Genomic DNA, 12,850 nt, shown 5'->3' on the forward strand with positions numbered 1-12,850 from the left:
TTATTCAAAAAAAAAAAAAGTTTCAAAAAAAAATAAAATAATAATAAAGTATATGTAATGGGGTAGAGGATTATTCGTGTATAATAAAATATAATAATGATCGATATATAAGTGGTATATTATTTCATATAAATGAAATGGTAGCATAAGAAAATGATATTATATTTAGTGATTCAATTTAAATTTAGTTATGTGAATTTTATATATTTTTATTAATCTAAAATATTCAAATCAATTTTGGACATTTTAGATTTAACTAATTTTTTCATAACCGAGTTGATGAACAAATCTCTCGGATTTAATTTAAAAACAATGAGATTAACATGAACTCAATTGTTATTTGCAATAAAATAAAGAGTAACATTCTTATGAGACCGTTTTACGGATGGGCCGACCCATGCAACGTTCGGATCTTAGGTTAAAATCAGCCCCCTTTCGTGCCTTTTTCTACGCAGACAAAAGCATAATTCTTCTTTGATTTTTCTTTAATTCTCACCCGATTCAAATCCAATTTCGATCCAGAGGTACAGCGATATGTGTATCTCACCGTGGGTTATACCTGGTTTTGTTCGATTTCGATCATTATACTCGTACGAGGATCGTATCAGGCTCAAGCGGAGTACGATGGATACTATTGCAACCAATTTTTGGTGGTGAACGATTGTCTCCACAGGTATCGTCACGCCGCCAATTGGACCTTCTATTTCGACATTGACGAGTATATTTATCTTCCCAATGGCAACACATTAGAATCTTTGATGCGAGCACCACCCAGTTCACCATCGAGCAAAACGCCATGCCAGTGTCCTCTTCTTGAACGATTCCTCCAATTACTCCAAGTATTTACCCAATTTCGCAAATCGTTATCCATTCATTTTTTTAGTTTTTTTTTAATTCTCCTACTTAAACTTGCTGGTTTCAAATCTTTTCCTTAATTTCACCAACACTGGCCACGGCAAACGCTCGTTTTCAAGGTACGACGGTCTATTTCTGATTTTGTGCTAAAATGAGAGCTTAAGGTTCGATTTTTTTGTTGTTTGCAGAATTTGAGAACAAAATCTGCAGTTTAGGCTACCTCAAACCAAATATTTGCAGGTATATTGTTTGCGTTGCATCTTTATAAGCCTAAAAGCTTACACTGAATTTTGGATTTTTAATGAACACCAATGACTAAAAAAATGACTCAAAGTGTCATACTTTTAGTCGATAGTAGTTGAGAATCTGAAACCCGAGTGGAACTTCTCATTAAGATTTCTCTGGTTTACATAAATTGAAATTTGAGGTTATATTGTAGCTATCAAATGTGATAAAAAAAGAAATGTTTTCTTCCTCGAATATTGCTTTGGCAAGGACAGAATGGTGAGCAAAGCTACTGGTCTAGTATCCCATATTCCCATTTGCTAAGTATGTTTATCGCATCTGAATATATCATTTCGGTAATCATAGAAGTTGAGCTTTTATTCATATGACAGGTGAACAAATTATTTCTCCTGGAGCAAAGCAAGGTTTGCTTCCTCTTGCGATCCCTTTTATCGAAAAATAAATCAGGTAGCTGAATTTTGGAGACTGAGTTGGATACTTGCTATTGTTGGAATCATTCTTACCATCTGCACCTGGATTTTACTAATATTAGGTTCTGTAACGGCGTTGTTGCGATGGCCAACTGCTCCTGCTGGGTAATCTAGTTTCCTTATGCCATAGAAAGAGTTCTTGGGAATTTTATGTACTTTAATTGATCCATCAATTTACACAGGATGGAGATGCCTGTATTAGAGGTCCTCAAATATGGAGCGTGGACTTTGTCTAAGACTGTGAGTAAACTGCAATTTATATTATTGGATAGGGGCTGACGAATTCATATAGTTTGTGTATCACGCTTCTCAACACAAAGCTATGGTGCATCTATGCCCTCCCTGTAAAGGCCCAAGTCAACTCTTAAGCACACCCTAACTTTAAGAATAATAAATCTGTCGATTAGGAAAAAAATTTATTGCTAGCCTTACATTCTTTGGCCACTATTCTGATCTTTTATTTTCTTTTAAATGATCTAGCAATTTCAGTTGATATGTTCTGATCTTTTAAGTAAGCTAGCAATTTCAGTTGATATTCATAAACATGCATGTAATGGTTAAACTAGCAAATACAGTGTCTGTGTTATTGTTCAACTGAATCATACATTTGATATTGTGTGTGATTTTGCAGTGAAATGAAGGAGGTACGGAGTCTAGCAGCTAAGCCTAATGGAGTAATTCATGTAGTCAAAACAGCATGGCTTGAAGACTGCACTCACAAAAAGAAAGAAAACAAGAATCCTTGATATGCAATGAAATCCAGTGCTCTGAATCAACAATGTACAAGCTTAGGTTTGACAATAATCTGCCGCACACATCATTCACCAACAGCAAGGTTGCGTCCGACGGCGGCAGCCCGATCAGGATTGTGTTGTACGATTGTCAGTTCCAAATCCGTTGTTAAATCTGATTATAAATATTAATAACACGTTGTATGGAGTTAGTGTTTTTTTTGTAAGTCAAAAATTATTATAATGACACTAAGTTGTCAATGTATTCTCAATTTTTTGCAAAGTAATACTTTGATATAAAATTTTTTTTAATGAAAATTAATATTTTTCACATAAATAATAATATTTTTATAATAAAAACTAATACGTTTTACAAGAAATATAATATTTTTTATGTCAAATTATCATAGAAGTAATACTTTTATCATAAATATTAATATTTTTTAATAAAAAAATAATATTTTTTATGTCAAATTAGCATACGATGAAAATAATACTTTTAACGAAAAAACTAGTACTTTTGACAAAATAAATAATAATTTTAACATAAAAATATTATTTTTTATGCCAAATAAATATGCATTAATTTTGGCATAACACGTAAACGAAAACGTTAGAAATAATACTTTAACAAAAACAATAATACTATTGACAAAAAGAGTAATATTTTTGGCTGAAAAAGTAAAACTTTTTGTGTCAAATTAACATATATTAGAAGTAATACTTTTATGATAAAAATCAATATTTTTCATACAAAAAATAATACTTTTGATTAAAAAACCAATATTTTTTTTTATGTAAAATTAGCAAACAATAGAAGTAATAATTTTAACAGAAAAATCAATACTTGTGTATTTGTATTTCTTATAACATAAAGAACGATTATTCCATGAGAAGTTCGCGGTAAGCGACTCATCTGAAGCACCGCTTGCAGTTGCCACCCCAGAGGGCTTTCAAGCATTAAATAAAGGCAATCTTTGAGCATGCTTATTTCTAATGCGGCATAATTTTGATTGGATCAGTAGCAAGAGAACTTGAAAGCTGATTTTTGGGTTTTGCAAAGTTAAAAATTGAATTAATTCTTGTTGTGTTCCAAATCTCGGAGAGTTTTATGTTCTTTTTTTCCTGGTCTTTTAGCTGGAAATGGCGGATAGATGATTATGCTTGTTTTTTGAATTTCTGTTTTCACCGTCGTTTTCTCTGCTAAACAGAGATTATAAAACTAATATATGCTTATTTGACTAAAAAGAATCAATTTTTATGTAAAAATTATTAGTTTTCCTTGCAAAAGTATTATTTTTTTTATATCAAAGTATTAATTTGCAAAAAATTGAGAATACCCTAACGACTTAATGAAATTCTAATAATTTGTAACTTAATATGAAAGCACTAAGTTCATACAACATTTTATTAATATTTATAATTTAAATTATTGAATATAAAATAAAGTATTATTTTTTATATGAAAAATATTATTTTCGATCAAAAGTATTAGTTTTTCTGTTAAAAATATTACTTTTAAAGTATACTAATTTGACATTAAAAGTAATAGTTTTTCCGTGAAAAATATCATTTTTTAAATAAAAAATATTATTTTTTATGATAAAACTTTTATTTCTAGAGTATGCTAATTTGGCATAAAAAGTATTACATTTTTTGTCAAACGTATTAATTTTTCTATTAAAGGTATTAACTCTAACGTATGTTAATTTAACATAAAAAGTATTACTTTACGACTTAACGACATTCTAATAATTTCTGTCTTACTAGGGAAAGACTAACTACACACAAAAGATTGACACGTTGAATAAACACTCAAACTATGAAGAGCTACAAAAAATAAGTAGTCATTAAGATTTGAGGACAGCAAGATGGAAAAAGTAACATGATGAAAAATCATCCAATTCCTGGTGACATTGATAGCTCCAATGCAATGTGTTGATAAAGGCAATCGAGTACTATTGCATTTGTAAAATCTTGCAGCAAGTTACTCCTTTAAATCTTAGCTGCCAGATTAGGCATTTATTCGCATATACCTATCATGATGAAAACAGAGAATGAATAATACTTGATACTAATTACAACACATAATCTGAGTTTCACAACAAAACGCAAATGACATTCTATAATAAGATATCTATAATACCTCTTGAGCTCAAGACTCGAAACCACCTTTTTCTTGATAGTCTCGTAAATCTTGTCACCTTCGTCCAGTCTAATAAATCCCTTGCCATAAAACTGTAACTCTTGAACATTTTGAGTCCCGGAGATCCCGCTCTGGCAATCCGAAGGTGCATAATCATCCTGATGTTGCTCATCAAGATTACTACTAGTGTACAAGTTTTCTGTGTTCGAATTGAAAGGAACAAAGATCGTGCGTGTTGCGGTCGTATTCGACGCAAAAGCCTCCATCTTTCGGAATAATCAGCCATTGATTTTTACTGTATGAGAACACAAGTTTAAACTCATATTTCTTGCTGACCAGGTGACCGAATTAGTAGATACTCAAAAACTTGCAGAAAAAATTAACTTGGTCTCCAATTAAAATCACTTCGCACTGAATAAAAAAAAACATGATGCAGCATTTGCAAATGCAGATATATCTAAGGCAACCTACTTTCAGTATTGAAACAAAACATAACCAAATCCAGATCTTTCAAAACAGATTATGTCAACTCAGGGTCAATTTAGCATACTTATTACTAATACAGGACCAAGGACAAGCTAACCAGAGTATCAGATAATTCAATTTCACGTCAAATAAAGATGAAGTCAGCGGTCTCTTAAATGCCTAAAGAACCACTTCTCAAAGAATCATCAATACTAACAACAAATTAACATATCCATTCTAATATCCCAAAGAATGAACCAGAACTCCTCAAATCAATTGACCAAACAATCAACATAAAATTTATCCAAAAACCAACATAAAATATAATAAAATTACTCACTTGATCCATGTTTGTAGAGGATATCAGGCAGCGAGAGCAGTGAGCCATGTTGAAAGCCCGGGCAGGATATGAAAGTCTCTGCGAGCCCATGATGCCGATCATTGCTGGAACGCCTCGTTCCAATGCAAACCACACCTGCGCTTCGTGGGTATATCTTGGAGCAAAAGACATCCCGATAATGTTCTTCTTCAGCAGATAAGCACCCTAACTTGCTACCTGAGGAACAAACACCACAAAAAGAGTTGAGAAGTTTGTGAAACAGAAGATACAAATATACAATACGATCAATATTGTGAGATAAACTCCTTATCCCGCAGCCCGTATCAACAGCAGTTCGAATGGTTCCACCAGTAAGAAGGATAAGCGCATTAATATAATCGATATAAGCATCCGAACCCCGGGGAAACATGGTTCCTCCTCTGGGAAATCTAAAGCGATCTCCTTCAATTTGGATCCAATTCTGAACAGCTTTCTCCTTCAATTTTGCTTCTGGAGAGGGTCATCGCCTTCATATTGGTCAATCGCTTCAATTGACCTCCTAATTGATTACAACAATCGAATTGAAGTAATTTCAGATGGATAGTTGAATCATGGTTGTAACTTCTTCGATTCAAGATGGGCTGGGAATTTTTCTGTTGAAATTGAACGCAAGGAGATGGGGAGAATCAAACTCAAGGCGATGGAGATTTCCGTTCAATTTTGTTCGAGAGTGAAAAAATGTATGGGCTTAATTAACGCAAGAATTGGATTAAAATCTAGCGGGTCGCAAGCAATAGATCCGAGTCAAAGATCCGTCATACGAAATTAGATCCGTAAAACTATCTAATATAAGTTTTTGTCCAAAATAAAATATCTTGGTTCAAGATTTCTCACTCTCACTATTTAAAAAAAAAAGCAAAAAATTTACACACAAAAATTTCCTATTTATTCTTATTTGATTATTTTACAAAACAGTTGAATAGCTTTGCATATATATATATATATGAAAAATTGGATTATATATTTATGATTACAGAGCTTACAAATTCTATATCTAAAATTTTTATTTGATTGAAAAAAGTGGTCAAACGTGTAGATATTGTATTGGGGTGGCAGGAAACACCACATGGTCCCGAGAACAGCAGAACACACGCTTTCCAACCACAATTCACAGGTGTTTCTCTGTGAGCTCTCTAGATGATTTATTTATAATTTTTTGTTCACCGTCGTTTCATGGGCTAATTGCATTAATCTCATGTAAAAAATCTAAAAATCATAAAATTTTTTAAGTAATATTAATAGAATAGGCTAAAGCATTTTTCAGTTTTTGAAAATGTAACACATTTCATCCCTCTGTTATACCAACTCAGACATATTTATATTCTCTCATAAGGATTTTTATGCTAATTTTTTTAAAATATAAAATCTAACATATTATTATTAATTTTATACACGATGTTTTATGCCTTTAAACTTTTAACATGGCTAAACTTTTCACATGCAATTAGCCCTCGTTTCATTATTTCATTATTGTTGTTGCTTCCTTCATTTGCACTCACTTCTGACTACTCCCCCACTCCATTCCACGAGACGCCCACTAAACTGCGGATCAACGGCGGAAAAGCGGTTTCCGGATTCCATAGAGTGCCGATTTGGTCGATTTTCCTCTCGCATGGTAATCTCTGCAGGTAAATGCTATTGTTTAGTCGAAGTTGAATGCGTGTGTATACGCATTTACGGTATCTATGTGCGCATGGAGAAAATAATTTGTTCTGCACGCTGTTTTGTTTGATCCTGAATGGTATGTATGCACGTACTCACATAAGTACGCGCTTCCGTTTAGAAAATTTTGTTATCACTTTTTTGTTTGGCAGGAGTACTGCTGCTTGGATGTGAAATAGCCTGATTTTAAGGTAAATTTTTTATTATAAGTTTACCGCTTATGATTCCACATTTCATTATTTAGTTATTGTCCAGAAACTGAAGATCGGATTATGAGTTTGTATCTGAGCGGTGGAATCAGTTTTTCTGTGTATATCTAATTTATTTAATCATAAGCTATCATGCTTTTTACCTCAGTGGCATTTCTATTCGAGGTGTTTGTGGACTCACAGTATATCTGAATAATTGATTATTGATGTTAAAAAGAACAAATTGTTGACTATTGAGCTATCCATTGTGGCAGAATTTACTTGGATGTTTATTCTATAATTGAGGTATGCGAGGGCGCCATACAGACATCTTCACAATGCACAAGCGTGCATCGTCAAAAGACCGTCTCAATTTCCTCGAGAAAGATGAAAATTTAGGTTAGTCATTTAGTTTTTTTTTTTTTTTTTTTTTGCATTTTCCTTCCAATTTTGTTGGGGAAGTTGATATTTACATTTGCATCTTATTGGAATCATGTCATTGGTCTTGCAATTTTTTGTGCAAGTAATTTTTATGCAATATATATTTCTTCTTACTGTTGTGGTGAAGTGGGGTGGTAAGCTGTTGAGTCTTCCTTTTTTTTCCGGAATTTCAGAGCAGTCACACAATGGTGTGTTGAAAGATATTGGGAACCCTTCCTGGAAGCGACCCTTGCCATATGTTGTGGTTGCAACTCTATCATCATTTTTGTTTGGCTACCATCTTGGGTTTGTTCCATTTCACTGACATGTTTTGCTTTACCATGCCTTGAATTTGTCAAAAACTGAGCTCAGTGAACATGTATTTATTTACCTCTATTTTGGGATCATATAAGGGTGGTGAATGACACATTGGAGAGTATTTCATTGGATCTTGGTTTCAGTGGTAGTACGTTGGCTGAAGGTACCAAGGATGTTCCTTCAGATTTGCTTTAGTAGATTGATTCACCATTATATAATGAATCTCTATCTAATGAGCTATTCTTAATGAACTGAAGGTCTGGTAGTGAGTTCATGTCTAGGAGGTGCCTTTCTTGGATCAATCTTCAGTGGTTTGATCGCTGATGGACTTGGTCGTAGAAGATCGTTTCAGTTGTGTGCTTTACCGATGATTATTGGTTCTTCCATAAGGTTGACTTTCTGCGGTAAAATGTTTCAGTTGAAAAGTATTTTAGTATAAAGTTGCATGTAATATCTTTTTAGGGTTATACCTTCTTCATACAGAGGTAGTAGCCTTGATTCTTTTCTAGAATAATGCTATGCCTCCTTTTATATACAGAGGTAGTAGCCTACTAGCCTTATTTCTGGTCCCTTTTCTGTTAAGTTTTCTTTGAATCAAGAAAAAACATCATCGTGAAACTTTCAAACGAGATTAGGCAGCTGCCCACCATCTTGTTCTTCCAAAGTTGTATATTCCTGTTGTACCTGGATTCAGTTTAATAAGGCATATTTGTGACACTTGCAAAACTGATTTTCAAAGATGAAAATTCTGTATCTGTTTTATCTTATCTTAAACCATTTCTTATCAATAGTTTGGGATATGAATGTTTGCTTTTATCGTTCTTAACCTAATCATGTTGATTTTCTCCTGGATCCTGTTTAGGAAGGCATACTTGTGACACTTGTAACAAAACTGGTCTTCAATAATGAAACTGTTGTATCTGTTGTTTGTTACCTTAAAATATTATCAATTAAAATTGGAGGGATGTGGGTATTTTTTTTAACTTTCTTAACCTAATCATATTGATTCTAATGTGTCGTCATCCCAAACTTTCAGTGCCACAACAAGTAGCTTGGGAGGTATGCTCCTAGGACGGTTTTTGGTTGGAACTGGTATGGGAGTTGGTCCTCCAGTTGTAGCAATGTATGTATCAGAGGTATACAATATTATTGTCCCATTTTTACTGCCCCAACTTCATTAGATAATTCACCAACTGTTTGCATGTACTTGTCTTGTGGATCATGTTTCCAATGTTTGTACAGGTTTCTCCAGCTTTTGTAAGGGGTACGTATGGAAGCTTCACTCAGATTGCAACCTGCCTTGGACTTATGACAGCGTTCTTCATAGGGATTCCAGCAAAAAGTGTTCTTGGTTGGTAAGGGGCAAACAGTTTTCATGAAATCAGAGCTTCACCTGGTTGAGTGTGCCTGCATTTATAGATGATATTGCTTGTAATTCTTTTCTTAGATCATGCTACACAGTGATTTTTTTGCAGGTGGAGAGTATGCTTCTGGATCTCTGCTATTCCTGCTGTTCTATTAGCTTTTTTGATGGAGTTCTCTGCTGAGTCTCCTCATTGGCTTTTGAAGGTGCTCTCTCATCTTTTACACTCAGTTCTCCTTCCCTTGTATAAATGAACTAGATCAAAGAACTTTGTTTATCTACCGAGGTAACTGAAGATTGGTAAGCACAAACACTTAGTTCCCTTCCATGTTTATAACTGTCACGTCTGTCTATTAATTCATACTATTTGTGCATTCGTTTTTACAAATTAATCCTCGATCGGTTGTTCTTGTGAGAACTGTACCTGTGAGTTGTTCATTATTGTTGCATACTGTTTCTTTCGCTCCTCAAATTGTAGCTTGATTGGCTCAGAGAGGAAAAATAGCGGACGCTGAAGAAGAACTTGAGAGGCTTTTTGGGGCTTCACATGTTAAACCTGCAATGGCAGAGTTATGCAAGTCAGGCAGAGGTGATGATATGGATACAATAAAAATTTCGGAGTTGATTCACGGTCGACATTTTAAAGGTACATATCTTTTGGTTAGCATTCTGTGAATACATTAGTTTATAAATTTCAAGAGTTACTATTGTAACAACTCTCTCTCACAGTGGTATTCCTTGGGTCTGTCCTATTTGCTTTACAACAATTGTCGGGCATAAATGCTGTGTTCTACTTCTCATCAACTGTCTTCAGAAGTGCAGGAGTGTCCTCAGATATTGGAAATATATGTATAGGTGTGGTAAATTTATCAGGTAATTACAAGGAGAAGCCAGTTGCATTTTCTCTTGTCTAGCCCTCTTAATCAACCTATTCTTTGTAATTTTACAGGATCTATTGTTGCAATGATTTTGATGGATACATTAGGAAGGAAGGTGCTTTTGATTTGGAGTTTCTTGGGCATGGCAAGTCAAACATTCTTACTCGAGAAACTTAGCTACAGCAAAAAAAATGCATCACATGTGGCATAAATTCCTACAATGTGTTTACTGGTTTCAGGCATTGGCTATGGGTCTTCAAGTCACAGCAGCTAGTGGATTTTTGCAAGGCTCGGAAAATATGTATCTTTCTGTTGCGGGCATGCTGCTGTGAGTCCAACACTTGACTCAGCTATTGTAAAGTTGCAGTTTTTGAAGCTTATAACTTGAAACTCTAGACGGCTATCCGTTTTATGTCTGCAAATGGGAACTTTTATTCTTTCTCATATTAATATCCTTCGTGTTACCAAAAGAAAGAGAAAAAGAGAAAAATGTGGAATCATACTTCGTCAATCAATATTTTAGATATAGACATATAGTCTTACTGTTTTTTGTGCCCTTCTAAGGATTTGGACGCTGTGAGATCACTTTTATTTAAAATGGAAATTGAAATATATTGTTGGCCACAACTTAACCTGGTGAGATTGCTTTTCTTTTTTGTTACAGGTTTGTTGTCACTTTTTCCTTGGGCGCTGGGCCTGTGCCTGGCCTCCTCCTCTCAGAGATATTCCCTGGCCGAATTAGGGCGACTGCAATGGCTATTTGCATGGCCGTACATTGGGTATGCAATGTGTTAGATTATTAAAATCAGAAAAGGGGCGTCCAAACAATGCTATAATGAGATTTTGTTTCTGGGTTTTTCTACTAAATAAGGTCTTGCTCACTAATGTTGTTTTCAGGTGATAAATTTTTTTGTTGGTTTGTTATTTCTGCATCTGTTGGAGATTCTGGGGCCAAAAACTTTATATACAGTGTTCACTACCATTTGCTTGATGGCAGTTGCCTTTGTAAAGAAGAACGTGGTAGAAACCAAGGGGAAGTCATTACATGAACTTGAAATGGCACTTCTTCCTGTTGATTAAACGAGATTTGGCTGTCTACTTCCAAGGTGCGTATGTCTTTTGCATACCAGATGGTAATAAAAAACAAATGTTTGGTTTTGCATATTCAACCGTATTATGTTGGTAAACAAATTACTCGTGTAAGTAGAAGCATCATGTTTTGTCAGTTGTATATGGTCAGATAGAAGGAGCAGACAGTCTCTAGCTCTGGCCCCAAATTTAAAGATATTAGAATCTCATTTCTAACTTGTATTCAGATGTTCTTGAAGACTAAGGCAGTGTGTGCAGTAGTTCATCTCATGTTTCTCAAATGCTAGAGTTTATGTAAACTCAGCATGCACAACAGGCAGGCATCGAGGAATTTGAAAGAGGAATTTTTGGTAACGGGCAAACAGACAGTGCATGACTTGGTTTTTTTATATTTACCTACGAGGAAATTGTATGCTGACACCCAAAAAAAAAAAAAAAATCCATAACGATGAACTTATATGCTCTGATTTATGTTCATTTATATGTCATGCTCACAGCTCATTCGCTTCTGTTTCGTAAATGCAATTGATTCATCTATGCATGTAATATTCATTGGCTTCCGATTCGTTAATGGAACTCTGATTTACCAGGGTTTTACGAATTACAATCGACGGACGAATACCCTTTAATTCCATCGCAATTTAAGGGTACAGTGGACTTTTGCTTTTAAATCCTATATGCATATCTTTTTCCAGTCTCCCATATTTAAAGTTTTACAATTTTGGTATGTTATATAGTCAGAGTCGAGTTTTAGTCTTCTGTTTTATTTATTTATTTTTATTTTTTTCAATTTGTTTTGTAATTTTAGTTATTTTTTACTTAAAAGTCCTTACTTGATACCCAAGCATTAAGCATAGGGTCACATTTGCGTCGTACTAAAAAATGATTATAATTGTAAAATGTAGCATCATTCCAGTGTCTTTGTCAAAACAAGATTATAATTGAAAAATGTAGCATGCTATAAGTGTCATGTAAAAAAGTAAATTTTTTTGAAACCATGTAAAAAGTAATTAAAATAAAAAAAAACTAAGATTGATTAAAATTGAAATTCGATAATACAAAGATCAAAACGATTTTCTTATGTTAAATGTGACGAGTGTAATTTGTCCAAAAAATGTCGATCAAAACGATTTTCTTATGTTAAATGTGACGAGTGTAATTTGTCCAAAAAATGTCATTTATTCGAGATGGAAATTTTTTTATTTTTGTTATTGATTTCGAATGGATCAGATAAATAAGTTTTTGAGGAAATACGGATTTGATTTTGTTTACCTATAATCAAAGGAATGTTTCGAAAAAAAATTATGTTTTTTAAATTTATTAATTTATAATTATAATTATGAAAAGGAGAGGAAAAAATCATGAGCGGTTTTTTAAAATAAAATTGAAAAATTAAAAATCAAAAGTGAATGTTCAATAAATAAGTGATTTTAATATTAAATTATTATTATTATTATTTTTTGGATAATTGAAATCATTACTAATTTTTAGATTTCAATTAAAGTAAATAAAAATTAAAACAGAATTAAATTTACAAAACACAAATGGAATTTTTTTTTCTAAGTCAAAAGTCAAGAAGCATTTTTCACCACAAAAAATCCGGACGGTTTTATAAGTTGCAAAACCGACAAAACCGTCGC

At 33.4% G+C, this 12,850-nt stretch overlaps 1 protein-coding gene and 1 long non-coding RNA gene across 6 annotated transcripts; one reads left to right on the forward strand and one right to left on the reverse strand.

Annotated features, from left to right (window-relative positions):
- Positions 1-4,084: 4,084 nt before the first annotated feature.
- On the reverse strand, positions 4,085-6,004 carry LOC140884765 (uncharacterized). The gene is made up of 3 exons (XR_012150713.1): positions 5,254-6,004; positions 4,449-4,743; positions 4,085-4,338 (listed from the first exon to the last, which is right to left on the reverse strand). It is a non-coding gene; the product is annotated as an uncharacterized lncRNA (long non-coding RNA).
- Positions 6,005-6,779: 775 nt separating this feature from the next.
- LOC140880638 (probable plastidic glucose transporter 2) lies at positions 6,780-11,902 on the forward strand. 5 transcript variants are annotated; one of them, XM_073285255.1, is made up of 16 exons: positions 6,780-6,920; positions 7,107-7,145; positions 7,418-7,541; positions 7,757-7,868; positions 7,976-8,043; positions 8,138-8,270; positions 8,917-9,016; positions 9,123-9,235; positions 9,356-9,449; positions 9,736-9,889; positions 9,973-10,116; positions 10,193-10,266; positions 10,361-10,449; positions 10,786-10,900; positions 11,019-11,227; positions 11,438-11,719. In XM_073285255.1, the coding sequence occupies exons 3-15, from the start codon at positions 7,451-7,453 to the stop codon at positions 11,199-11,201; spliced, it is 1,470 nt and encodes a 489-aa protein (XP_073141356.1). In that variant the 5' UTR covers positions 6,780-6,920; positions 7,107-7,145; positions 7,418-7,450; the 3' UTR covers positions 11,202-11,227; positions 11,438-11,719. The 5 variants fall into 5 exon arrangements, with proteins under 5 accessions (XP_073141356.1, XP_073141357.1, XP_073141354.1 ...); XM_073285256.1 differs by having other exon boundaries at positions 7,449-7,541; XM_073285253.1 differs by lacking the exons at positions 6,780-6,920; positions 7,107-7,145; positions 7,418-7,541; positions 11,438-11,719 and adding an exon at positions 11,801-11,902 and having other exon boundaries at positions 7,569-7,868.
- The last annotated feature ends 948 nt before the right edge of the window (positions 11,903-12,850 follow it).

This window comes from Henckelia pumila, chromosome 2, assembly GCF_033568475.1.
Source record: "Henckelia pumila isolate YLH828 chromosome 2, ASM3356847v2, whole genome shotgun sequence".
Taxonomy (NCBI): domain Eukaryota; kingdom Viridiplantae; phylum Streptophyta; class Magnoliopsida; order Lamiales; family Gesneriaceae; genus Henckelia; species Henckelia pumila.